At 46.6% G+C, this 23,199-nt stretch overlaps 1 protein-coding gene across 3 annotated transcripts in view; it reads right to left on the bottom strand.

Moving 5' to 3' along the window:
- Nucleotides 1-20,590, bottom strand: part of tspan15 (tetraspanin 15) — a 168,886-nt gene extending 148,296 nt beyond the window's left edge. For 2 of the 3 annotated variants that reach the window (XM_038821706.1, XM_038821708.1), the window contains exon 1: nt 20,425-20,590. In XM_038821706.1, coding sequence (XP_038677634.1) covers nt 20,425-20,532 — 108 coding nt within the window. In that variant the 5' untranslated portion in view covers nt 20,533-20,590. Of the gene's footprint in view, nt 1-20,300; nt 20,369-20,424 lie in introns of those variants that run through there. The other variant, XM_038821707.1, reaches the window with a different exon arrangement.
- Nucleotides 20,591-23,199: the final 2,609 nt, after the last annotated feature.

Raw genomic sequence — 23,199 nt, forward strand, 5'->3', positions numbered from 1 at the left:
ATGAGTACCTTCAGGTGTGATTCAACACTTTAATCAAAATAAGTGTTATTCTAAGAACTTAGTTAACATTTATATAAACACGCAGCAAGAATTTTAATCAATTCCAAACATAAAGACACCCCACAGCAACAGTAATCTATGTATAACACTTAACGAATTCCCCCTTAACTGTTCCAATTCGAAAACAAAATCACAAACCAAAAAACCCTTTTCAAGGACGTGGCCCAGCACTCTGCATTCGCACTTGAATCAGACTGGCTTTCCCTGAGATTCTGACCCCGTTTCACCAGATGGTTTAAACCCTTCCGAAAATCAATCTATTAAGTTACCAAAGCAGGTAGCTATAATCAATGGGCTTTTAATGGAACAGATATTTAAAATGAAAAGAGAGAGACAGACAGACCAAAACACTTATTTTCTCTGTCATCGTCCACAACAGTCAAAACTGAAAGCAAAATTAAAACAAACCTCGAAGCCATCGCTCAGCTCCATCCACAAAATGACATAATTGAAGCCATGTGATAAGACAAAAAACTTTCTTAAAGGTATGTCACAGGTATGACTCCAACCAATTTATGGACCTTCAAACGGCTATTGGATAGGTACTTGGATTAGGGTAGAATAAGGGAGTGTAGGTTAACTTCTTAAGGGCAGCACGGTAGCATTGTGGATAGCACAATTGCTTCACAGCTCCAGGGTCCCAAGTTCGATTTCGACTTGGGTCACTGTCTGTGTGGAGTCTGCACATCCTCCCCGTGACTGCGTGGGTTTCCTCCGGGTACTCCGGTTTCCTCCCACAGTCCAAAGATGTGCAGGTTGGGTGGATTGGCCATGACAAATTGTCCAAAATTCTATGATTAACCTAGGACAAAAGTTCGGCGCAACATCGTGGGCCGAAGGGCCTGTTCTGTGCTGTATTTCTCTATCTATCTATCAATGGAAAGTTTCCCCCCTGGTTCCCATTGACTCCAGTTAAGCTAGGGCACATTGATGTCATTCTCAGCCAAACATTGCTTTGATGTCAAAGGCAGTCACTCTTACCTCACCTCTGGCATTCAGCTTGTCCATGTTTGAACCAAGCTGTAATGAGGTCAGGAGCTGAGTAACCTTGGCGGAACCCAAACTGAGCGTCTGTGAGCAGATTATTGCTGAGGAAGTACCGCTTGAAAGCATTGTTGATGACGCTTTCCATTACTTTGCTGGCAACGGAGAATAGACTGATCGGATGGTAATTGGCTGGGTTGGATTTGTCCTGTTTCTTGTGCACAGGACACATCTGGGCAGTTTTCCACATTGCCGTGTAGATTCCAGCTGTACTGGAGCTGCTTGGCCAGGGATATGGCATGTTCTGGAGCACAAATTCAGTACTATTGCCAGGATATTGTCAGGGCCCATAGCTTTTGCAGCACCCAGTGCCTTCAACGTTTCTTGATATCACGTAGGGTGAATCGTATTGGCTGAAGACTGACATCTGTGATGCTGGGGACCTCTGGAGGGGACCGAGATGGATCATCCACTCGGCATTACTGGCTGAAGATTGTTGCGAATGCCTCAGCCTTATCTTTTGCACATATATGCTGGGCTCCTCCATCATTGAGGATGGAATATTTGTGGAGCCTCCTCCTCCAATAGTTGTTTAATTGCCACATTCACAGCTGGATGTGGCAAGAGTACAGAGCTTAGCTCTGATGCGCATGTTATGCAATCGCTTAGCTCTGTCTATTACTTTTTGCTTATGCTATTTGGCACACAGGTAGTCCTGTGTTGCAGCTTCACCAGGTCGACACCTCGTTTTTCGGTATGCCTGATGTTGCTGCAGGCATGCTCTCCTGCACTCTTCATTGAACCAGGTTAATCCTTTGGCTTGGTGGTAATGGTAGAGTGGGGGATATGCCGGGCCATGAGGTTACAGATTGCGCCTGAATACAGTTCCGCTGCTGCTGATGGCCCGCAGATGCCCAGTATTGAGTGGTTAGATCTGTTCGGGACACTGTGCTGCAGGTAGGACAGCTGCAAAATTGAAAAAAAAATCCGGTAAAGTGACGTCACAGGAGACTGTGACCTGATTGGCTGAAAGGCAGTCTGGGCTAAATTTGAATATTTGGGGAGTTACTAGTTTGAATTTGATTCAAATTACTATTTTTAAGTTGATTTGAATTACAATATTTTAAAAATTTGACTTAAATTACTATTAATAAACTTGATTTGAATTACTATTTCTTAAATTTTAAATCTCACTTAAATAACTATTTTGGGTTGATTTAAATTACTATTTTTAAGTTGATTTAAATCACTTTTAAAATTTTAATTAAGTAACTTTTTAAATTTCAATTAGATAACTATTTAATGTGTTGTAAGATCAAGCAAGATAAATACTGAGGGATAAAGCTAATTAAATAGTACACGTGGATTGGATTTAATCTGACACAAAACCATCTTAAATTTAATTTTAAAGGTTTAATTTAAAGGAAAAATTCATGGCAGGACAGCTCCAAGGTGTGGTCTGCTTCCTCTTGCTCCATTTGGCAGGCTGAGGACAATTCCAGTCCCCAGGGTCAGCATCTGTGCAGGAAGTGTATCCAGTTACAGCTCCTGGAAGCTCAAGTTTCAGAGCTGGAGCGGTGGCTGGAGACACTATGGAGCATCCACGAATCGGAGAGCATCGTGGATAGCACCTATAGAGGGGTGGTCACACCGCAGGCTCAGGCTCCGCAGGCAGGAAGGGAATGGGTGACCACCAGACAGAGCAAGAGAACGAGGCAGGTAGTGCAGGAATCTCCTGTGGCCATTCCCCCGCAGAACAGATATACCGCTTTGGATACTGTTGAGGAGAATGGCCTCTCAGGGGAAAACAGGAACAGCCAAACTTGTGGCATGACGGTTGGCTCTGCTGCAGAGGGGCGGGGTGATAAGTGTGACAATGCAATAGTTATAGGGGATTCAATTGTAAGGGGAATAGACAGGCGTTCCTGTGGCCGCAAACGAGACTCCAGGATGGTACGTTGCCTCCCTGGTGCTAGGGTCAAGGATGTCTCAGAGCGGATACAGGACATTCTGGAGGGGGAAGATGAACCGCTAGTGGTTGTGGAACACATCGGTACAAACGACATAGGTTAAAAAAAGGGATGAGGTCCTAAAAGCAGAATTCAGGGAGCTAGGAAGGAAGTTAAGAAATCGGACCTCGAAGGTAGTGATCTCAGGATTACTACCGGTGGCATGTGCTAGTCAGAGTAGAAATAAGAGGATATATAGGATGAATACATGGCTGAAGGGATGGTGTCACTGGGAGGGTTTCAGATTCCTGGCATTGGGACCGGTTCTGGGAGACGTGGGATCCGTACAAACTGGACGGGTTACACCTGGACAGGACTGGAACTGATTACCTATTTGCTGGAGCGGTTGGGGAGTATTTAAACTAATGTGGCAGGGGGATGGGAAACGATGCAGAAAGTCAGAAGGTAGTAAATCAAGGGAAGAAACAAAAGGCAGTAAGGGGGAAAGTGTAAGGCAGAGAAGCCATAGTCAAAAATCAAAAAGGGCCACAGTACAAGGTACAGTGACTGAGGGGAGCTCAGTGAATAGGCCCAGTAATACTAAAAGGAATAAAACGGGAAGTAAAATCATAACTGGAAAGCGACGCGGCAGGTTGTTACGTGAAGATATGGGTTCAATGACAAGGAAAATTAGGAGAAACGTTAAGAGGAAAAATAACTTAGGAGAGGTTACTGATCAAGGTGTTAAGATTCAAAACAGGTATAAATGCCAACATAAGTGTACTTTACCTGAATGCTCATAGTATTCGGAATAAGGTAAATGGGTTGATGGCGCAAACCATCGTGAATGACTGAATTAGTCGCCATTACTGAAACATGGTTAAAGGATGGTCACGACTGGGAGTTAAATATCCAAGGGTATCAAACTATTCGGAAGGACAGAGTGGATTGTAAAGGAGGTGGTGTTGCTCTGTTATTTAAGGATGACATCCGGGCAATAGTAAGGGAGACATCGGTGCTATGGAGGATAAAGTTGAATCCATTTGAGTGGAAATCAGGAACAGTAAGGCAAAAAAGTCACTGATAAGGAGTAGTCTATAGTAACATTATGGTGGAACAGGCAATAATCAAAGAAATAACTGATGCATGTAGAAATGGTACAGCAGTTATCATGGGGGATATTAATCTACATGTCGATTGGTTTAATCAGGTCCGTCAAGGCAGCCTTGAGGAGAATTCTATACATTTATAGAATGTATCCGCGATAATTTCTTCGAACAGTATGTAATGCAGCCTACAAGGGAACAAAAGGTCATGGATCTGGGCCTGTGTAATGAGACAGGATTGATTAATAATCTCATAGTTAGGGATCCTCTCGGAAGGAGCGATCATAAAATGGTGGAATTTAAAATACAGATGGAGGGTGAGAAGGTAAAATCAAACACTAGTGTTTTGTGCTTAAACAAAGGAGATTACAATGAGTTGAGGGAATAGCTAACTAAGGTCGACTGGGAGCAAAACATTTATGGTGAAACGGTTGAGCAACAGTGGAGAATCTTCCAAGCGATTTTTCAGTGCTTAGCAAAGGGTTTTACAAACAAAAAGGAAGGACGGGAGAATGAGGGAAAAGCGACCGCGGATATCTAAGGAAATAAGGGAGAATATCAAATTGAAGGAAAAAGCATACAAAGTGGCAAAGATTAGTGTGAGACCAGAGGACTGGGAATTTTTTAGGGGGCAACAGAAAGCTACTAAAAAAGCTATAAAGAAGAGTAAGATAGAGTATGAGAGTAAACTTGCTAAGAATATAAAAACAGACAGTAAAAGTTTCTACAAATATATAAAACAAAAAAAAAAGAGTGGCTAAGGTAAATATTGGTCCTTTAGAGGTTGAGAAGGGAGATTTAATAATGGGAGATGAGGAAATGGCCGAGGAACGGAACAGGTTTTTTGGGTCGGTCTTCACAGTGGAAGACACAAATAACATGCCAGTGACTGATGGAAATGAGGCTATGACAGCTGAGGACCTTGAGATGATTGTTATCATGAAGGAAGTAGTGATGGACAAGCTAATGGGGCTAAAGGTAGACAAGTCTCCTCGCCCTGATGGAATGCATCCCAGAGTGCTAAAAGAGATGGCCAGGGAAATTGCAAATGCACTCGTGATAATTTACCAAAGTTCACTAGACTCTGGGGTGGTCAAGGCGAATTGGAAATTAGCAAACGTGTCTTCACTGTTTCAAAAAAAGGTAGGCAGAAAGTGGGTAATTATAGGCCAGTTAGCTTAACTTCGGTAGTAGGGAAGATGCTGGAATCTATCATCAAGGAAGAAAGAGTGAGGCATCTGGATGGAAATTGTCCCATTGGGCAGACGCAGCATGGGTTCATAAAGAGCAGGTCGTGCCTAACTAATTTAGTGGAATTTTTTGAGGGCATTACCAGTGCGGTAGATAACGGGGAGCCAATGGGTGTGTTATATCTGGGTTTCCAGAAAGCTTTTGACAAGGTGCCACACAAAAGATTGCTGCATAAGATAAAGATGCATGGCATTAAGGATAAAGTAGTAGCATGGATAGAGGAATGATTAATTGATAGAAAGCAAAGAGTGGGGATTAAGGGTGTTTCTCTGGTTGGCAATCAGTAGCTAGTGGTGTCCCTCAGGGATCAATGTTGGGCCCACAATTGTTCACAATTTACATAGATGATTTGGAGTTGGGGACCAAGTGCAATGTGTCCACATTTGCAGATGACACTAAGATGAGTGGTAAAGCAAAAAGTGCAGAGGATACTTGAAGTCTGCAGAAGGATTTGGATAGTTTAAGTGAATGGGCTAGGATCTGGCAGATGGAATACAATGTGAGGTTATCCATTTTGGTAGGAAAAACAGCAAAAGGGATTATTACTTAAATAATAAAATATTAAAACATGCTGCTGTGCAGAGGGACCTGGGTGTCCTAGTGCATCAATCACAAAAAGTTGGTTTACAGCTGCAACATGTGATTAACAAGGTGAATGGAGTTTTGTCTTTCATTCCTGGAGTCCAAAGACATGCAGGTTAGGTGGATTGGCCATGATCAATACACAGGGTTATGGGATAGGGTGGGGGAGTGGACCTAGGTAGAGTGCTCCTTTGGAGGGGTGGTGCAGACTCAATGGGCCGAATTGCCTTCTTCAAACTGTAGGAATTCTATGGGTTCTTAACACTGTATTGTATTGTGACTTGCCTTTATCAAACGAGGCATAGATTACAAAAACAGGAAGGTCATGTTGGAGTTGTAGAGAACTTTGGTGAGGCTACAGCTGGAGTACTGTGTAGATGTAGATGTCATATACATGGACTTTAGTAAGGCGTTTGATAAGGTTTCCCATGACAGGTTGATGGAAAAAGTGAAGTTATATGGGGTTCAGGGTGTACTAGCTAGATGGATAAAGAACTGGCTGGGTAACAGGAGACAGAGAGTAGTGGCGGAAGGGAGTGCCTCAAAATGGAGAAGGGTGACTAGTGGTGTTCCACAGGGATCCGTGCTCGGATCACTGTTGTTTGTGATCTACATGAATGACCTGGAGGAAGGTATAGGTGGTCTGATTAGCAAGTTTTCAGATGAAACAAAGATTGGTGGAGTTGCAGATAGCGCGGAGGACTGTCAGAGAATACAACAAAATATAGATAGATTGGAGAGTTGGGCAGAGAAATGGCAGATGGAGGTCAATCCAGGCAAATGCAAGGTAATGCATTTTGGAAGATCTAATTCAAGAGCGGACTATACGGTCAATGGAAGAGTCCTGGGGAAAATTGATGTACAGAGAGATCTGGGAGTTCAGGTTCATTGTACCCTGAAGGTGGCAACGCAGGTCGATAGATTGGTCAAGAAGGCATACAGCATGCTTGCCTTCATCGGACAGGGTATTGAGTTCAAGAGTCGGCAGGTCATGTTACAGTTATATATGACTTTGGTTAGGCCACATTTGGAATACTGCGTGCAGTTCTGGTCACCACATTGCCAGAAGGATGTGGATGCTTTAGAGAGGGTGCAAAACGGTGTACCTGTTTTGGAGGGAGATGATCGCAGGGGACACCTGCACTGCCTTCCTGCTCTTTCTCTGCCTTTTGGTCACCCATTCCCTGTCTCCCTCACCAATCCTAATCTGCGGTGTGACCAACTCACTGAACGTGCTATCCACGACCTCCTCAGCATCGCGGATGCTCCAAAGTGAGTCCATCCGCAGCTCCAGAGCCGTCATGCGGTCTAACAGGAGCTGCAGCTGGACACACTTCCCGCACATAGAATCATAGAATTTACAGTGCAGAAGGAGGCCATTCAGCCCATCGAGTCTGCACCGGCTCTTGGAAAGAGCACCCTACCCAAGGTCAACAACTCCACCCTATCCCCATAACCCCACCCAACACGAAGGGCAATTTTGGACTCTAAGGGCAATTTATCATGGCCAATCCACCTAACCTGCACATCTTTGGACCACGTCCCTGAACTCCCACATTGAGCACGAGGAGCATAACGCGGGTCTGGGATCTCCTGCCATTTTTACACTTTACCTTAACGGAGTACAAATATAATATCAAATAATGAATAAGTGAAAGGAATAACCAAACACAATATTTACCAACACACGAAGAGTTGAATTTCTCCCAGCTACTGCTAATTGGGGCACTTTCCTTACCAGCCAATCAGGTCACTGCTTTCACTAGACAGGGAGTGTCTTTCACACTGCTTTCACTGGACAGGGAGTGTCTTTCACAATAACAGAATGCCCCAATATCAGGGATATACTTTGGAATTCTATTCACTGTTGTAATGTAGCAAACAAGACTGTCGTTTAGCTCACAGCAAGGTCCTGTGACCAGATAGCTATTTTAGTGATATTGTTTGAAGTATAAATACTAGCCTGGGTACTGGATTCTTCTTTGAATAGTGTCAAGGGATCTTTTACGTTCACCTGAGATGGCTGATAGGACCCCGGTTTAACATCTCTGACAAGAGACAGCGCCTCCAACAAGGTAGCTCCAACAATGCTGAACTGCACTGTCAGCACAATTATTCCTGGAGTTAAACTTGAACCCACAACTTGAACCCACAACCTGCATGTTCTCCCTGTGTCTGCCTGGGTTTCCTCTGGGTGCTCTGGTTTCCTTCCACAAGTCCCAAAAGACGTGCTTGTTAAGTGAATTGGACCTCCTGAAATCTCCCTCCGTGTACCCGAACAGGCGCCGAAGTGCGACGACTAGGGGATTTTCACAGTAACTTCATAGCAGTGTTAATGAAAGCCTACTTGTGACACTAAAAAAGATTCTTAATTATTAATACAAATTCTTCTCTCTCATCTCTTTGATAAGGTTGGAAACAGTCCCATTTGACCCTTGGCACACACAAAGAACAGTGATTGAACCATCAATTCAGCAAACACGTGTAGTTGGATCTGAACAGTGGCTTTAATACACTTACAACATAGAACATAAAGAACATAGAACAGTACAGCACAGAACAGGCCCTTCGGCCCTCGATGTTGTGCCGAGCCATGATCACCCCACTCAAACCTACGTATCCACCCTATACCCGTAACCCAACACCCCCCCACCCCCCCCGCTAACCTTACCTTTTTAGGATACTACGGGCAATTTAGCATGGCCAATCCACCTAACCCGCACATCTTTGGACTGTGGGAGGAAACCGGAGCATCCGGAGGAAATCCACGCACACACGGGGAGGACATGCAGACTCCGCACAGACAGTGACCCACCCGGAAATCGAACCTGGGACCCTGGAGCTGTGAAGCATTTATGCTAACCACCATGCTACCGTGTTGCACAGAGCCAGCCTATTCGTCTTAGACTTAGAACAGTACAGCACAGAACAGGCCCTTCGGCCCTCGATGTTGTGCCGAGCAATGATCACCCTACTTAAACCCACGCAACCCGTATAACCCAACAATCCCCCCCATTAACCTTACACTACGGGCAATTTAGCATGGCCAAACCACCTAACCCGCACATCTTTGGACTGTGGGAGGAAACCGGAGCACCCGGAGGAAACCCACGCACACACAGGGAGGACGTGCAGACTCCACACAGACAGTGACCCAGCCGGGAATCGAACCTGGGACACTGGAGCTGTGAAGCATTGATGCTAACCACCATGCTACCGTGAGGCCCCTCGTCGTTGAACTCCAGATAACTGGCAGGCTGTCTCTAAGGCACTGATCTTTATACATCGGTCCCAGGGGGAGGAGTCCTGGGCGGTGCCAAGGGAGGAGCCCAGTACAAACTCTCGCGTACTCCCAGAGCTACTTCCCCTGGTGGTCGGATAGTGCAATTGCACTTACAATGGTGGATAGTGAACATATATACACGGAGTTATATTGGCAACTATATACAGCATTGATCTTACAACGGGTAGATAACGAACATATATACGTGGAGTGATATTGGCAACTATATATAGTGTGAATCACATTCACCACAAACAGCACTAAGTGTTCTCCCAGTGCTTGGCCAATTTTTAGCCGTGAGTCAATACTAAAAACAGGTTACCCAGCCTTGTTTGTGCAACCTTACTGTGCAAACTGGATGCCATATTGCCAACAATTATCTCAGTAATATACACAATACCTCACAGTAAATACAGGGCAGTGCACACAGGCATCTCACAGTAAATACTGTGCAGTGCACACAGGCACCTCATAGTACATACTGCACAGTGCACACAGGCACCTCACAGTAAATACTGCACAGTGCACACAGGCACCTCACAGTAAATACTGCGCAGTGCACACAGGCACCTCACAGTAAATACTGCGCAGTGCACACAGGCACCTCACAGTAAATACTGCGCAGTGCACACAGGTACCTCACAGTAAATACTGCGCACTGCACACAGGCACCTCACAGTAAATACTGCGCAGTGCACACAGGCACCTCACAGTAAATACTGCACAGTGCACACAGGCACCTCATAGTACATACTGCACAGTGCACACAGGCACCTCACAGTAAATACTGCGCAGTGCACACAGGCACCTCACAGTAAATACTGCGCAGTGCACACAGGTACCTCACAGTAAATACTGCGCACTGCACACAGGCACCTCACAGTAAATACTGCGCAGTGCACAAAGGCACCTACAAAGAACAAAGAAAAGTACGGCACAGGAACAGGCCCTTCGTCCCTCCAAGCCTGTGCCGACCAATCTGCCCGGCTCAACTAAAATCGTCTACACTTCCTGGGTCCGTATTCCTCGATTGCCATCCTATTCATGTATTTGTCAAGATGCCCCTTAAATGGCACTATCATCCCTGCTTCCACCACCTCCTCCGGCAGGGAGTTCCAGGCACCCACTACCCTCTGTGTAAAAAAACGTGCCTCGTACATCTCCTCTAAACCTTGCCCCTCGCACCTTAAACCTATGCCCCCCAGTAATTGACTGGGAAAAAGCCTCTGACTATCCACTCTGTCTATGCCCCTAATAATTTTGTAGACCTCTATCAGGTCGCCCCTCAACCTCCGTCGTTCCAGTGAGAACAAACCGAGTTTATTCAACCGCTCCTTATAGCTAATGCCCCCCATACCAGGCAACATCCTGGTAAATCTCTTCTGCAAACTCTCTAAAGCCTCCACATCCTTCTGGAAGTGTGGCGACCAGAATTGAACACTATACTCCAAGTGTGGCCTAACTAAGGTTCTGTACAGCTGCAACATGACTTGCCAATTCTTATAGTCAATGCCCTGGCCAATGAAGGCAAGCATGCAGTATGCCTTCTTGACTACCTTCTTCCCCGTGTTGCCCCTTTCAGTGACCTGTGGATCTGTGCATCTAGGTCTCTGACTTTCAATACTCTTGAGGGTTCGACCATTCACTGTATATTCTCTCCCTGCATTCCCAGACCTTCCAAAATGTATTACCTCACATTTGTCCGGATTAAACTCCATCTGCCATCTCTCTGCCCAAGTCTCCAAACAATCTAAATCTTGCTGTATCCTCTGACAGTCCTCATCGCTATCCGCAATTCCACCAACCTTTGTGTCGTCTGCAAACTTACTAATCAGACCAGTTACATTTTTCCTCCAAATCATTTATATATACTACGAACAGCAAAGGTCCCAGCACTGATCCCTGCGGAACACCACTGGTCACAGCCCTCCAATTAGAAAAGCACCCTTCCATTGCTACTCTCTGCTTTCTACGACCTAGCCAGTTCTGTATCTATCTTGTCAGCTCACCCCTGATCCCGTGTGACTTCACCTTTTGTACCAGTCTACCATGAGGGACCTTGTCAAATGCCTTACTGAAGTCCATATAGACAACTTCCACTCCCCTACCTGCATCAATAATCTTTATGGCCTCTTCTAAAAACTCCATCAAGTTAGTGAGACACGACCTCCCCGTCACAAAACCATGCTGCCTCTCTCTAATACGTCCATTTGCTTCCAAATAGGAGTAGATCCTGTCTCGAAAATTCTCTCCAGTAATTCCCCTACCACTGACGTAACGCTCACCGGCCTGTAGTTCCATGGATTATCCTTGCTACCCTTCCTAAACAAAGGAACAACACTGGCTATTCTCCAGTCCTCTGGGACATCACTTGAAGACAGTGAGGTTCCAAAGATTTCCGTCAAAGCCTCAGCAATTTCCTCTCTTGCCTCCTTCAGTATTCTGGGGTAGATCCCAGAAGGGGATCCCTGCGGAACACCACTGGTCACAGCCCTCCAATTAAAAAAGCACCCTTCCATTGCTACTCTCTGTCTTCTACGACCTAGCCAGTTCTGTATCCATCTTGTCAGCTCACCCCTTATCCCGTGTTAAGGGCAGCATGGTAGCATTGTGGATAGCACAATTGCTTCACAGCTCCTGGGTCCCAGGTTCGATTCCGGCTTGGGTCACTGTCTGTGCGGAGTCTGCACATCCTCCCCATGTGTGCGTGGGTTTTCTCCGGGTGCTCCAGTTTCCTCCCACAGTCCAAAGATGTGCAGGTTAGGTGGCTTGGCCATGATAAATTGCCCTTAGTGTCCAAAATTGCCCTTGGGTGGGGTTACTGGGTTATTGGGATAGGGTGGAGGTGTTGACTTTGGTTAGGGTGCTCGTTCCAAGAGCCGGTGCAGACTCGATGGGCCGAATGGCCTCCTTCTGCACTGTAAATTCTATGATAATCCCATCAGGCCCTGGGGACTTATCTACCTTCGTATTTTTCAAGACGCCCAACACTCGTCTTTTTGGATCTCAGTGTGACCCAGGCTATCTACACACGCTTCTCCAGACTCAACACCTACCAATTCCATCTCTTTGGTGAAGACAGATGCAAAGTTTTCATTTAGTACCTCGCCATTTCCTCTGGCTCCACACATAGATTCCCTTGCCTATCCTTCAGTGGGCCAACCCTTTCCCTGGCTACCCTCTTGCTTTTTATGTATGTGTAGAAAGCCTTGGGATTTTCCTTAACCCTATTTGCCAATGATATTTTGTAGTCCCTTCTAGCCCTCCTGACCCCTTGCTTAAGTTCCTTCCTACATTCCTTATATTCCACACAGGCTTTGTCTGTTCCCAGCCTTCTAGCCCTGACAAATGCCTCCTTTTTCTTTTTGACAAGGCCAACAATATCTCTCGTTATCCAAGGTTCCCGAAATTTGCCGTATTTATCCTTCTTCTGCACAGGAACATGCCGGTCCTGAATTCCTTTCCACTGACATTTGAAAGCCTCCCACATGTCAGATGCTGATTTACCCTCAAACATCCGCCCCCAATCTAGGTTCTTCAGTTCCCGCCTAATATTGTTATAATTCGCCTTCCCCCAATTTGCGCATTCACCCGAGGACCACTCTTATCCTTGTCCACCAGCACTTTAAAACTTATTGAATTGTGGTCACTGTTCCCAAAATGCTCCCCTACTGAAACTTCTCCCATCTGGCCGGGCTCATTTCCCAATACCAGGTCCAGTACAGCCCCTTCCCTAGTTGGACTATCTAGAAGCCCTCCTGGATGCTTCTTACAAACTGCCCCGTCTAAGCCCCGAGCACTAAGTGAGTCCCAGTCAAAATTGGGGAAGTTGAAGTCTCCCATCACAACAACCCTGTTGTTTTTACTCCTTTCCAATCCTATCTGCTCCTCTATCTCCCACTTACTGTTGGGAGGCCTGTAGTAAACCCCCGACATTGTGACTGCACCCTTCTTATTCCTGATGTCTACTCATATAGCCTCGCTGCCCTCTGAGGTGTCCTCCCGTCGTACAGCTGTGATATTCTCCTTAACCAGTAGCGCAACTCCACCACCCCTTTTACATCCCCCTCTATCCCACTTGAAGCATCTAAATCCTGGAACGTTTAGCTGCCAATCCTGTCCTTCCCTCAACCAGGTCTCTGTAATGACAACATCATAGTTCCAAGTACTAATCCAAGCTCTAAGTTGATCTGCATTACCCGTAATACTCCTTGCATTAAAACATATGCACTTCAGGCCACCAGACGCGCTGTTGTCAGCAACATCTCCCTGTCTGCTCTTCTTCAGAGCCATACTGATCCTGTTCCTTAGTTCTCCCTCAATGCTTTCACCTTCTGACCTATTGCTCCGGTACCCCTGCCATACTAGTTTAAACCCTCCCGTGTGACACTCGCAAACCTCGCAGCCAGGATATTTATGCCTCTCCAGTTTAGATGCAACCCGTCCTTCTTATACAAGTCACACCTGGCTCGGAAGAGCTCCCAGTGGTCCAGATAACGGAAACCCTCCCTCCTACACCAGCTGTTTAGCCACGTGTTTAGCTGCTCTATTTCTTCCTATTTCTATCCTCACTGGCACGTGGCACAGGGAGTAATCCCGAGATTACAACCCTAGAGGTCCTGTCTTTTAACTTTCTGCCAATATGTACAACGACCTCTGCCTGTTTGTCCTCCCCCTTCAGGATGCCCGCTACCTGTTCGGAGACATCCTGGACCCTGGCACCAGGGAGGCAACATACCATCCTGGAGTCTCTTTCACGTCCACAGAAGCACCGATCTGTGACCCTGAGTATAGAGTCCCCTATGACTATTGCGCTTTGACCCTCCCTGCTGAACCAGCCGTGGTGCCACTGCTCTGGCTGCTGCTGTTCTCCCCTGATAGGCTACCCCCCCCCCCCCCCCCCCCGGGCAGTATCCAAAGGGGTATACCTGTTCGAGAGGGGGACAACCACAGGGGATTTCTGCACTGACTGCCTGCCCCTTCTGATGGTCACCCATATCTCTGCCTGCACCTTGGGCGTGACCACATTTATATAACTGCTATCCATGGCGCTTTCTGCCACCTGCATGCTCCTAAGTGCATCCATCTGCTGCTCCAACCGAACCATGGCTCGGCACAACATTGAGGGCCGAAGGGCCTGTTCTGTGCTGTACTGTTCTATGTTCTACTGTTCTATGCGGTCTGTGAGGAGCTCCAGTTGGGTGCACTTTCTGCAGATGAAGCCATCCGGGAGGCTTCCAGCCTCCCGGACCTGCCACATCTCACAGTCCGAGCACTGCAGCCCTCTAATTGACATGGTGTCAATTAATTAGTAAATTAAACTTAAATTTTTTTTAAAGTTGCTGTTAACTATACGTTTCCTAGCACTAGATTTCTACTATAAATGCGAAAGCTAAATACAGTACTCTCCGATCTCTGGCTTAGATACCCCTCTAAATTATATTTAAGTAATTAAGACATTATTTTTAATGAATTTAACAACGCTTAATTTTTAAATTTAGTGTAGATTCCCAACCAGCCAATGAGGTCACAGCTTTACTTTGATATCACTTCAGTTCCCCCCATCCTACACAATTTGAAAAGGTAACAAAAATCCCAGGTACTCAGGTGCTCTCTAGTTCTCTCCCTGCAGATTGAAAGTTACAGTCCAGAAGAAAGAGATAAAAACGGTAGGGAAAAAGCACCTCCTCCCACTCTTCACCAAATTACCTCCTGCACCAAATTACCAAGTTCCAATTCCCACTCTGGATGTGTCTCCTTGACCTGCGCAAAGCTGAGCAAAGACCGCGCAGTGCACGCAGGCACCTCACAGCAAAGACCGCACAGTGCACACAGGCATCTCACAGGAAAGACTGCGCAGTGCACACAGGCACCTCACAGGAAAGACTGCGCAGTGCACACAGGCACCTCACAGGAAAGACTGCGCAGTGCACACAGGCACCTCACAGCAAAGGCTGCACAGTGCACACAGGCACCTCACAGCAAAGACTGCGTAGTGCACACAGGCATCTCACAGCAAATAGGGTGGTTGTGATGGGAGATTTTAACTTCCCCAACATTGAATGGGATTCGTGTAGTGTTGGAGGCGTAGATGGAGCAGAGTTTGTAAGGAGAATCCAGGAGAGTTTTTTAGAGCAGTATGTAAATAGTCCAACTCAGGAAGGGGCCATACTGGACCTGGTATTGGGGAATAATCCCGGCCAGGTGGTTGATGTTTCAGTCGGTGATTACTTTGGGAATAGCGATCACAATTCCGTAAGTTTTAGAATACTCATGGACAAGAACATGAGTGGTCCGAAAGGAAGAGTACTAAATTGGGGAAAGGCAGAGTATAACAAAATTCGGCAGGAGCTAGGGAATGTGGATTGGGAGCAGCTGTTTAAGGGTAAATCCACATTTGAAATGTGGGCGTCTTTTAAGGAAAGGTTGACTAGAGTGCAGGACAGACATGTTCCTGTCAAAATGAAAGATAGAATGGCAAGATTAGGGAACCATGGATGACGGGTGAAATTGTGAGACTAGCCAAGATGAAAAAGGAAGCATACGTAGGATCGAGGCAACTCAAAACTGATGAGGCTTTGGAGGAATATCGGGAAAGTAGGACGAATCTCAAATGCGCAATAAAGAGGGCTAAAAGGGGTCATCAAATATCTTTGGATAACAGGGTTAAGGAAAATCCCAAAACCTTTTATTCGTATGTAAGGAGCAAGAGGGTAACTAGAGAAAGGATTGGCCCAATCAAAGACAAAAGAGGGAATTTATGCGTGGACTCAGAGGAAATGGGTGAGATTCTTAATGAGTACTTTGCATCGGTATTCACAAAGGAGAGGGACAAGACGGATGTTGAGGATAGGGATGGATGTTTAAATACTCTAGGTCAAGTTGTCATACAGAAGGGGGAAGTTTTGGGTATTCTAAAAGACATTAAGGTGGACAAGTCCCCAGGACCGGATGGGATCTATCCCAGGTTACTGAGGGAAGCGAGGGTCGAAATAGCTGGGGCTTTAACAGATATCTTTGCAGCATCCTTGAGCACAGGTGAGGTCCCGGAGGACTGGAGAATTGCTAATATTGTCCTTTTGTTTAAGAAGGGTAGCAGGGATAATCCAGGGAATTATAGACCTGTGAGCTTGACGTCAGTGGTAGGCAAACTTAGAACATAGAACAGTACAGCACAGAACAGGCCCTTCGGCCCTCAATGTTGCGCCGAGCAATGGTCACCCTACTCAAACCCACGTATCCACCCTATACCCATAACCCAACAACCCCCCCCCCCCCCTTAACCTTACTTTTTAGGACACTACGGGCAATTTAGCATGGCCAATCCACCTAGCCTGCACATCTTTGGACTGTGGGAGGAAACCGGAGCACCCGGAGGAAACCCACGCAGACACGGGGGAGAACGTGCAGACTCCGCACAGACAGTGACCCAGCCGGGAATCGAACCTGGGACCCTGGAGTTGTGAAGCATTTGTGCTAACCACCATGCTACCGTGCTGCCCAAACTGTTGGAGAATATACTGAGGGATAGGATCTATTCACATCTGGAAGAAAATAGACTTATCAGTGATAGGCAGCATGGTTTTGTGCTGGGAAGGTCATGTCTTACAAACCTAATAGAATTCTTTGAGGAAGTGACAAAGTTAATTGATGAGGGAAGGGCTGTAGATGTTATATACATGGACTTTAGTAAGGCGTTTGATAAGGTTTCCCATGGCAGGTTGATGGAAAAAGTGAAGTCGTATGGGGTTCAGGGTGTACTAGCTAGATGGATAAAGAACTGGCTGGGCAACAGGAGACAGAGAGTAGTGGTGGAAGGGAGTGTCTCAAAATGGAGAAGGGTGACTAGTGGTGTTCCACAGGGATCCGTGCTCAGACCACTGTTGTTTGTGATCTACATAAATGACCTGGAGGAAGGTACAGGTGGTCTGATTACCAAGTTTGCAGATGATACTAAGATTGGTGGAGTTGCAGATAGCGAGGAGGACTGTCAGAGAATACAACAAAATATAGATAGATTGGAGAGTTGGGTAGAGAAATGGAGATGGAGTTCAATCCAGGCAAATGCGAGGTGATGCATTTTGGAAGATCAAATTCAAGAACGGACTATATGGTCAATGGAAGGGTCTTGGGGAAAATTGATGTACAGAGAGATCTGGGAGTTCAGGTCCATTGTACCCTGAAGGTGGCAACGCAGGTCGATAGAGTGGTCAAGAAGGCATACAGCATGCTTGCCTTCATCGGACGGGGTATTGAGTACAAGAGTTGGCAGGTAATGTTTCAGTTGTATAGGACTTTGGTTCGGCCACATTTGGAATACTGCGTGCAGTTCTGGTCGCCACATTACCAGAAGGATGTGGATGCTTTGGAGAGGGTGCAGAGGAGGTTCACCAGGATGTTGTCTGGTATGGAGGGTGCTAGCTATGAAGAAAGGTTGAGTAGATTAGGATTATTTTCGTTGGAAAGACGGAGGTTGAGGGGGGACCTGATTGAGGTCTACAAAATTATGAGAGGTATGGACAGGGTGGATAGCAACAACTTTTCCCAAGAGTGGGGGTGTCAGTTACAAGGGGTCACGATTTCAAGGTGAGAGGGGGAAAGTTTAAGGGAGATGTGCGCGGAAAGTTTTTTACGCAGAGGGTGGTGGGTGCCTGGAACGCTTTACCAGCAGAGGTGGTAGAGGCGGGCACGATAGCATCATTTAAGATGCATCTGGACAGGTATATGAACGGGCGGGAACAGAGGGAAGTAGACCTTGGAAAATAGGAGACAGGTTTAGATAAAGGATCTGGATCGGCGCAGGCTGGGAGGGCCGAAGGGCCTGTTCCTGTGCTGTAATTTTCTTTGTTCTCTTTGTTCAAATACTGCGCAGTGCACACAGGCACCTCACAGCAAAGACTGCACAGTGCACACAGGGATCTCAGTAAATATAGTGCAATGCACACAGGTACCTCACAGTACAGACAGTGCAGTATACACAGGCATCGCTCAGTAAATGCAGCACAGTGCACACAGGTACCTCACAATAAATACAGCGCAGTGCACACAGGTACCTCACAGTAAATACAGTGCGTTACACACAGATACCTCAAAGTAAATACAGTGAGGCACACAAGGTACCTTTCACCTATCTCTGTCAAGCACAGATACTGCCTCTCATGCCTCAAAAGCACTTAATTGGTTCTGACACAATTTGGGACATGCTGACGTCATGAATGGTTCAAATACATCTAAGTGTGTTTTAGCCCCTGTGGTTAGCTTTGAACTTAGCAGAATGTGGCAACTCTTAGCTCTTTCAAACATGGATAGGCCTCTGTTCCAGATGGAGTCTGGGTGCCAGGTCCACGGGGTGAGACTCTGTGCCAGGGTGGGAACATGTTGCCAGGTCCCCTGAGTTTCTGCTCCTCTCGGAGGGGCTCCCTGGAGTAGGATGGAGACTGGGTGCCAGCTTCCCAGGGTGTGGTGCAACAGCAGGGTGGGGACTGGACACCAAATACCCTGGGTGCTGCACTCTGGTGTTAGGTGGGGACTGGGTATCAACTCTGCTGGGACTCAGCTCCCCAGGATAAGGCTCTGGGGCAGGATGGGGACACGGCAACAGGTCTACTAGGTGCCAGCTCCAATGGGAGGGGCTCTCTGGGGCAGGGTGGGGTCAGGTTACCAGGTCCCCTCAGTATCAAGTCTGGAGCAGAGTATAAAGAACGTAAGAACATCGTAACTAGGAGCAGGAGTAGGCCATCTGTCCCTTCGAGCCGGTACCACCTTTCAATAAGATCATGGCTGATCTTTTTGTGGACTCTACTCCATTTACCCACCCGCTCACCATAACGCTTAATTCGTTTACTGTTCAAAATTGATCTATCTTTGCCTTCAAAACATTCAATGAGGTAGCCTCAACTGCTTCACTGGGCAGGGAATTCCACAGACTCACAACCCTTTGGGTGAAGAACTTTCTCCTCAACTCAGTCCTCAATTTGCTGCCCCTTATTTTGAGGCTATGTCCCCTAGTTCCAGTTTCACCCACCAGTGGAAACAACTTCCTTGCTTCTATCTTAACTACTCCCTTCATAATTTCATGTTTCTGTAAGATCCTCCCTCATTCTTCTAAATTATAATGAGTTTTGTCTCAGTCTTCTCGGTCTCTCCTCATAAGCCAATCTTCAACTCCAGAATCAACCTAGTGAATCGCCTTTAATAATACTAAAAATAATCTTTATTATTGTCACAAGTAGGTTTACATTAACACTCCAATGAAGTTACTGTGAAAAGGCCCTCGTCGCCACACTCCACCGCCTGTTTGGGTACACCGAGGGAAAATTCTGAATGTCCAATTTTCCTAACAATCACATCTTTCGGGACTTGTGGGAGGAAACCGGAGCACCCGGAGAAAACCCCGCAGTCACAGGGACAATGTGCAGACTCCGCACTATGACCCAAGTGGGAATCGAACCTGGGGCCCTGGCACTGTGAAGCAACAGTGCTAACCACTGGTACCAGGCCGAATGCCAATACAACTTTTCTCAAGTAAGGAGACCCAAAACCGTGCACATTACCTCAGGTGTGGCCTCACCAGCACCCTATACAGCTGCAACCTAAACTCCCTGTTTTTAAACTCCATCCCTCTATCAATAGGGCAAAATTTCATTTGCCTTCTTAATTATCTGCTGCATCTGCAAAGCAACTTTTTGAAATTCATGCACAAGGATGCCCAGGTCCATCAGCACAGGAGCATGCTGCAATTTTTTACCATTTAAATAATAGTACACTTTGCTGTTACTCCTACAAAAATGGTTGACCTCACATCTATCAAAAGTGAACGCCATCCGCCAGACCCTTGCCCATCACTTAAACTATCGATATCCCACTGCAGACTTTCAGTGTCCTCTGAACACTTGGCTCTGCCACTGATCTTAGTTTCATCTGCAAACTTTGACACATTATACTTGGTCCTAAACTCCAAATTATCTATGTAAATTGTGAACAACTGCGGACCCAACACTCACCCCTGAGGCACACCACCAGCTACTTATCACCAATCAAAAAAAACACCCATTTATCTCCACTCTTTGCTTTCTGTCAGCTCACCAATTCTTCATGCATGTTAACATGTAATAAGTGTAGACAGGGTTTCAGTTCCCCAGGGTGGGGCTTCCAGTTGTTCTGGCTTCTCTCTCAGTTTCCACTCACTGATCCTCCCTCTGTCACTTACCCAGAAGAAGGTAGAGTAAGTGATGAGGGTGAATTTGAGGCAGATGTAGCTGAAGCGTTGACAGTGGTTGCTGTTTTTCGCCCGGGACCCCCTGGGCGCGCGCTCCATCCCGGCCGCGCGCTCCACTCGTTGCTCCGCCGCGCGACCGCAACAAACATTCAAAACAAAACCGCTTCCGGTTAACCTGCTGGCGAGGCGACGCCCCCCCCTAGCGAACCCGCCCCCCTGGTGCATATCCTACAATACACGGACCCGTTTGCTCAGACTGACATTGCAGCAGCCAATCAAAGATAAGCAAAAGCTCCAATTTCAGAAGCTGCTGGTGAGGCAGGGCGGGCGGACTCTGCCGGCAGTGCCCAGTATTACAGCGCGTGGTGTGGGGCGATCTGGGGTTGAGATGGGGGTAACAGGGATATGGTGTTGGGAGATGAGGGGATTTTGGGGTTGGGGATAGAGCTGATATGGCGTTGGTGGTGATATAATAGATTGGAGGCTGGGGTGATATAAGACAAAGGCAAAGATATCTGTTAAGGCCCCAGCTATTTTGTCCCTCGCTTCCCTCAGTAACCTGGGATAGATCCCATCCGGTCCTGGGAACTTGTCCACCTTAATAACTTTTAGAATACCCAATACGTCCCCCTTTCTTATGCCGACTTGACCGAGAGTATTTAAATATCCATTCCTAACCTCAACATCTGTCATGTCCCACTCCTTGGTGAATATCGATGCAAAGTACTCATTAAGAATCTCACCCATTTCCTCTGACTCCACGCATAAATTCCCTCTTTTGTCTTTGAGTGGGCCAATCCTTTCTCGAATTACCCTCTTGTTCCTTGTATACAAATAAAAGGCTTTGGGATTTTCCTTAACCCTATTAGCCAAAGATCTTTCATGACCCCTTTTAGCCCTCTTTATTGCACGTTTGAGATTTGTCCTACTTTCCCGATATTCCTCCAAAGCTTCATCAGTTTAAGGCACCTAGATCTTATGTATGCTTCCTCTTTCATTTTAGCTAATCTCACAATTCCAACCGCCATCCATGGTTTCCTAATCTTGCCATTTCTATCCCTCATTTTCACAGGGACATGTTTGTCCTGCACTCTAATCAACCTTTCCTTAAAAGACTCCCACATTTCAAATGTGGATTGAACCTTAAACTTTGAGTGGGCCAATCCTTTCTCTAGTAGGGCCAATCTTTTCTCTAGTAGGCCAATCCTTTCCCAAGTGGGCCAATCCTTTCTCTAGTAAGGGGTGGGGTGATTTGGGGAAGATATGGTGTGGGGGTGATATGGGGGTGGGGATGAGGTGATATATTGGTAAGAGATGGGGATAACATATGGTGGAGATATGGGGGAAATGGTATGGTGGGATGTGGGTTTGGAAGATGAGATGGGGATATGGAAATGAGGGATATGGAGTTGCTGGATATGGGGTTGAGGGATTGGCGATATGGGGTTCGGGGATGGGGATTTTGGGGATACGGGGTTGGGGATGGAGATATGGGGTTGGGGATGATGGGTATAGAGTGGGGTTGGGGGATATTGGGTTGGGGATTGTTGCTAATTGTGTTCTCTCTTTAATTGGCTCTGTTTATAGAACATAGAACAGTACAGCACAGAACAGGCCCTTCGGCCCTCAATGTTGTGCCGAGCCATGATCACCCTACTCAAACCCACGTATCCACCCTATACCCGTAACCCAACAACCCCCCCCCCCCCTTAACCTTACTTTTTTTTATTTTATTAGAACACTACGAGCAATTTAGCATGGCCAATCCACCTAACCCGCACATCTTTGGACTGTGGGAGGAAACCGGAGCACCCGGAGGAAACCCACGCACACAGGGGGAGGATGTGCAGACTCCACACAGACAGTGACCCAGCCGGGAATCGAACCTGGGACCCTGGAGCTGTGAAGCATTTATGCTAACCACCATGCTACCCTGCTGCCCCCAAATTATGGCGATTAATATGGTCGCCTTCCTTAATTCTAATTGCGTTTGCTCAAGAGTCGCCAGGTATCTTTCGATACTGCCACAAGGTTCAAAACCAAATACTGATCAAAGACTCGATACACCAGTTCGTAAGTTCGAAATCAATGCTCATTTATTTACACACAGTCAAGTATACTCATGCACAAAACTCTACCAATTAGACTATCGCCACTACTAAAGCCTATACTTAACTTCGGGCACCCACTCAGTCAGAGGAACAATGGCCGTTGTCCGGTTCTGAGGCTGCTGGGGTTGAGTTGTTACGGAATAGCAGATAAGAGCGTCTGTCTCGTAGCGTGCGTTGACTTTGGACTTACTTGTTCTGGTGCAGCTGCTAGGCAGGTCTCTCCTCGCTGAGAGACAAGGCCAAGAGAGCGAGTCTCTCTTGGGGGCTTCTTCTTAAACCCAAAGGGGGCTTCGCGCGCTTTTGGGCGGACTTTGAACTTGGCCCGATTAATTGGACCATATCTTGATCATTCCTATCGATTTCCTCCAATAATGCCCTGATTGCTGGGCGTGTCCTAGGTGGCCATTGGCCTGCTTTGTTCTAGTCTCCTCTGGCGCCGGGGTGTCTGCCTTAGTATCAGTTTACTTAAATGTTACTCTTTTGTCCCCGGAGATGGCTCATTAGTATGGTGATGGCTTTGCAGTATAGGTCTTGTCTGGGAGCTATGGCTCCAATCAACAGACAAAGCTTGCACCTGCTTGCTTTCTCAGTATTGTCCATTTTCCCTGCATTCTTTGCAGCATGTCCATTTTGTAATCGGGACGTGGCCATCCCA

This window comes from Scyliorhinus canicula, chromosome 16 (assembly GCF_902713615.1).
Source record: "Scyliorhinus canicula chromosome 16, sScyCan1.1, whole genome shotgun sequence".
In the NCBI taxonomy this organism is placed as follows: domain Eukaryota; kingdom Metazoa; phylum Chordata; class Chondrichthyes; order Carcharhiniformes; family Scyliorhinidae; genus Scyliorhinus; species Scyliorhinus canicula.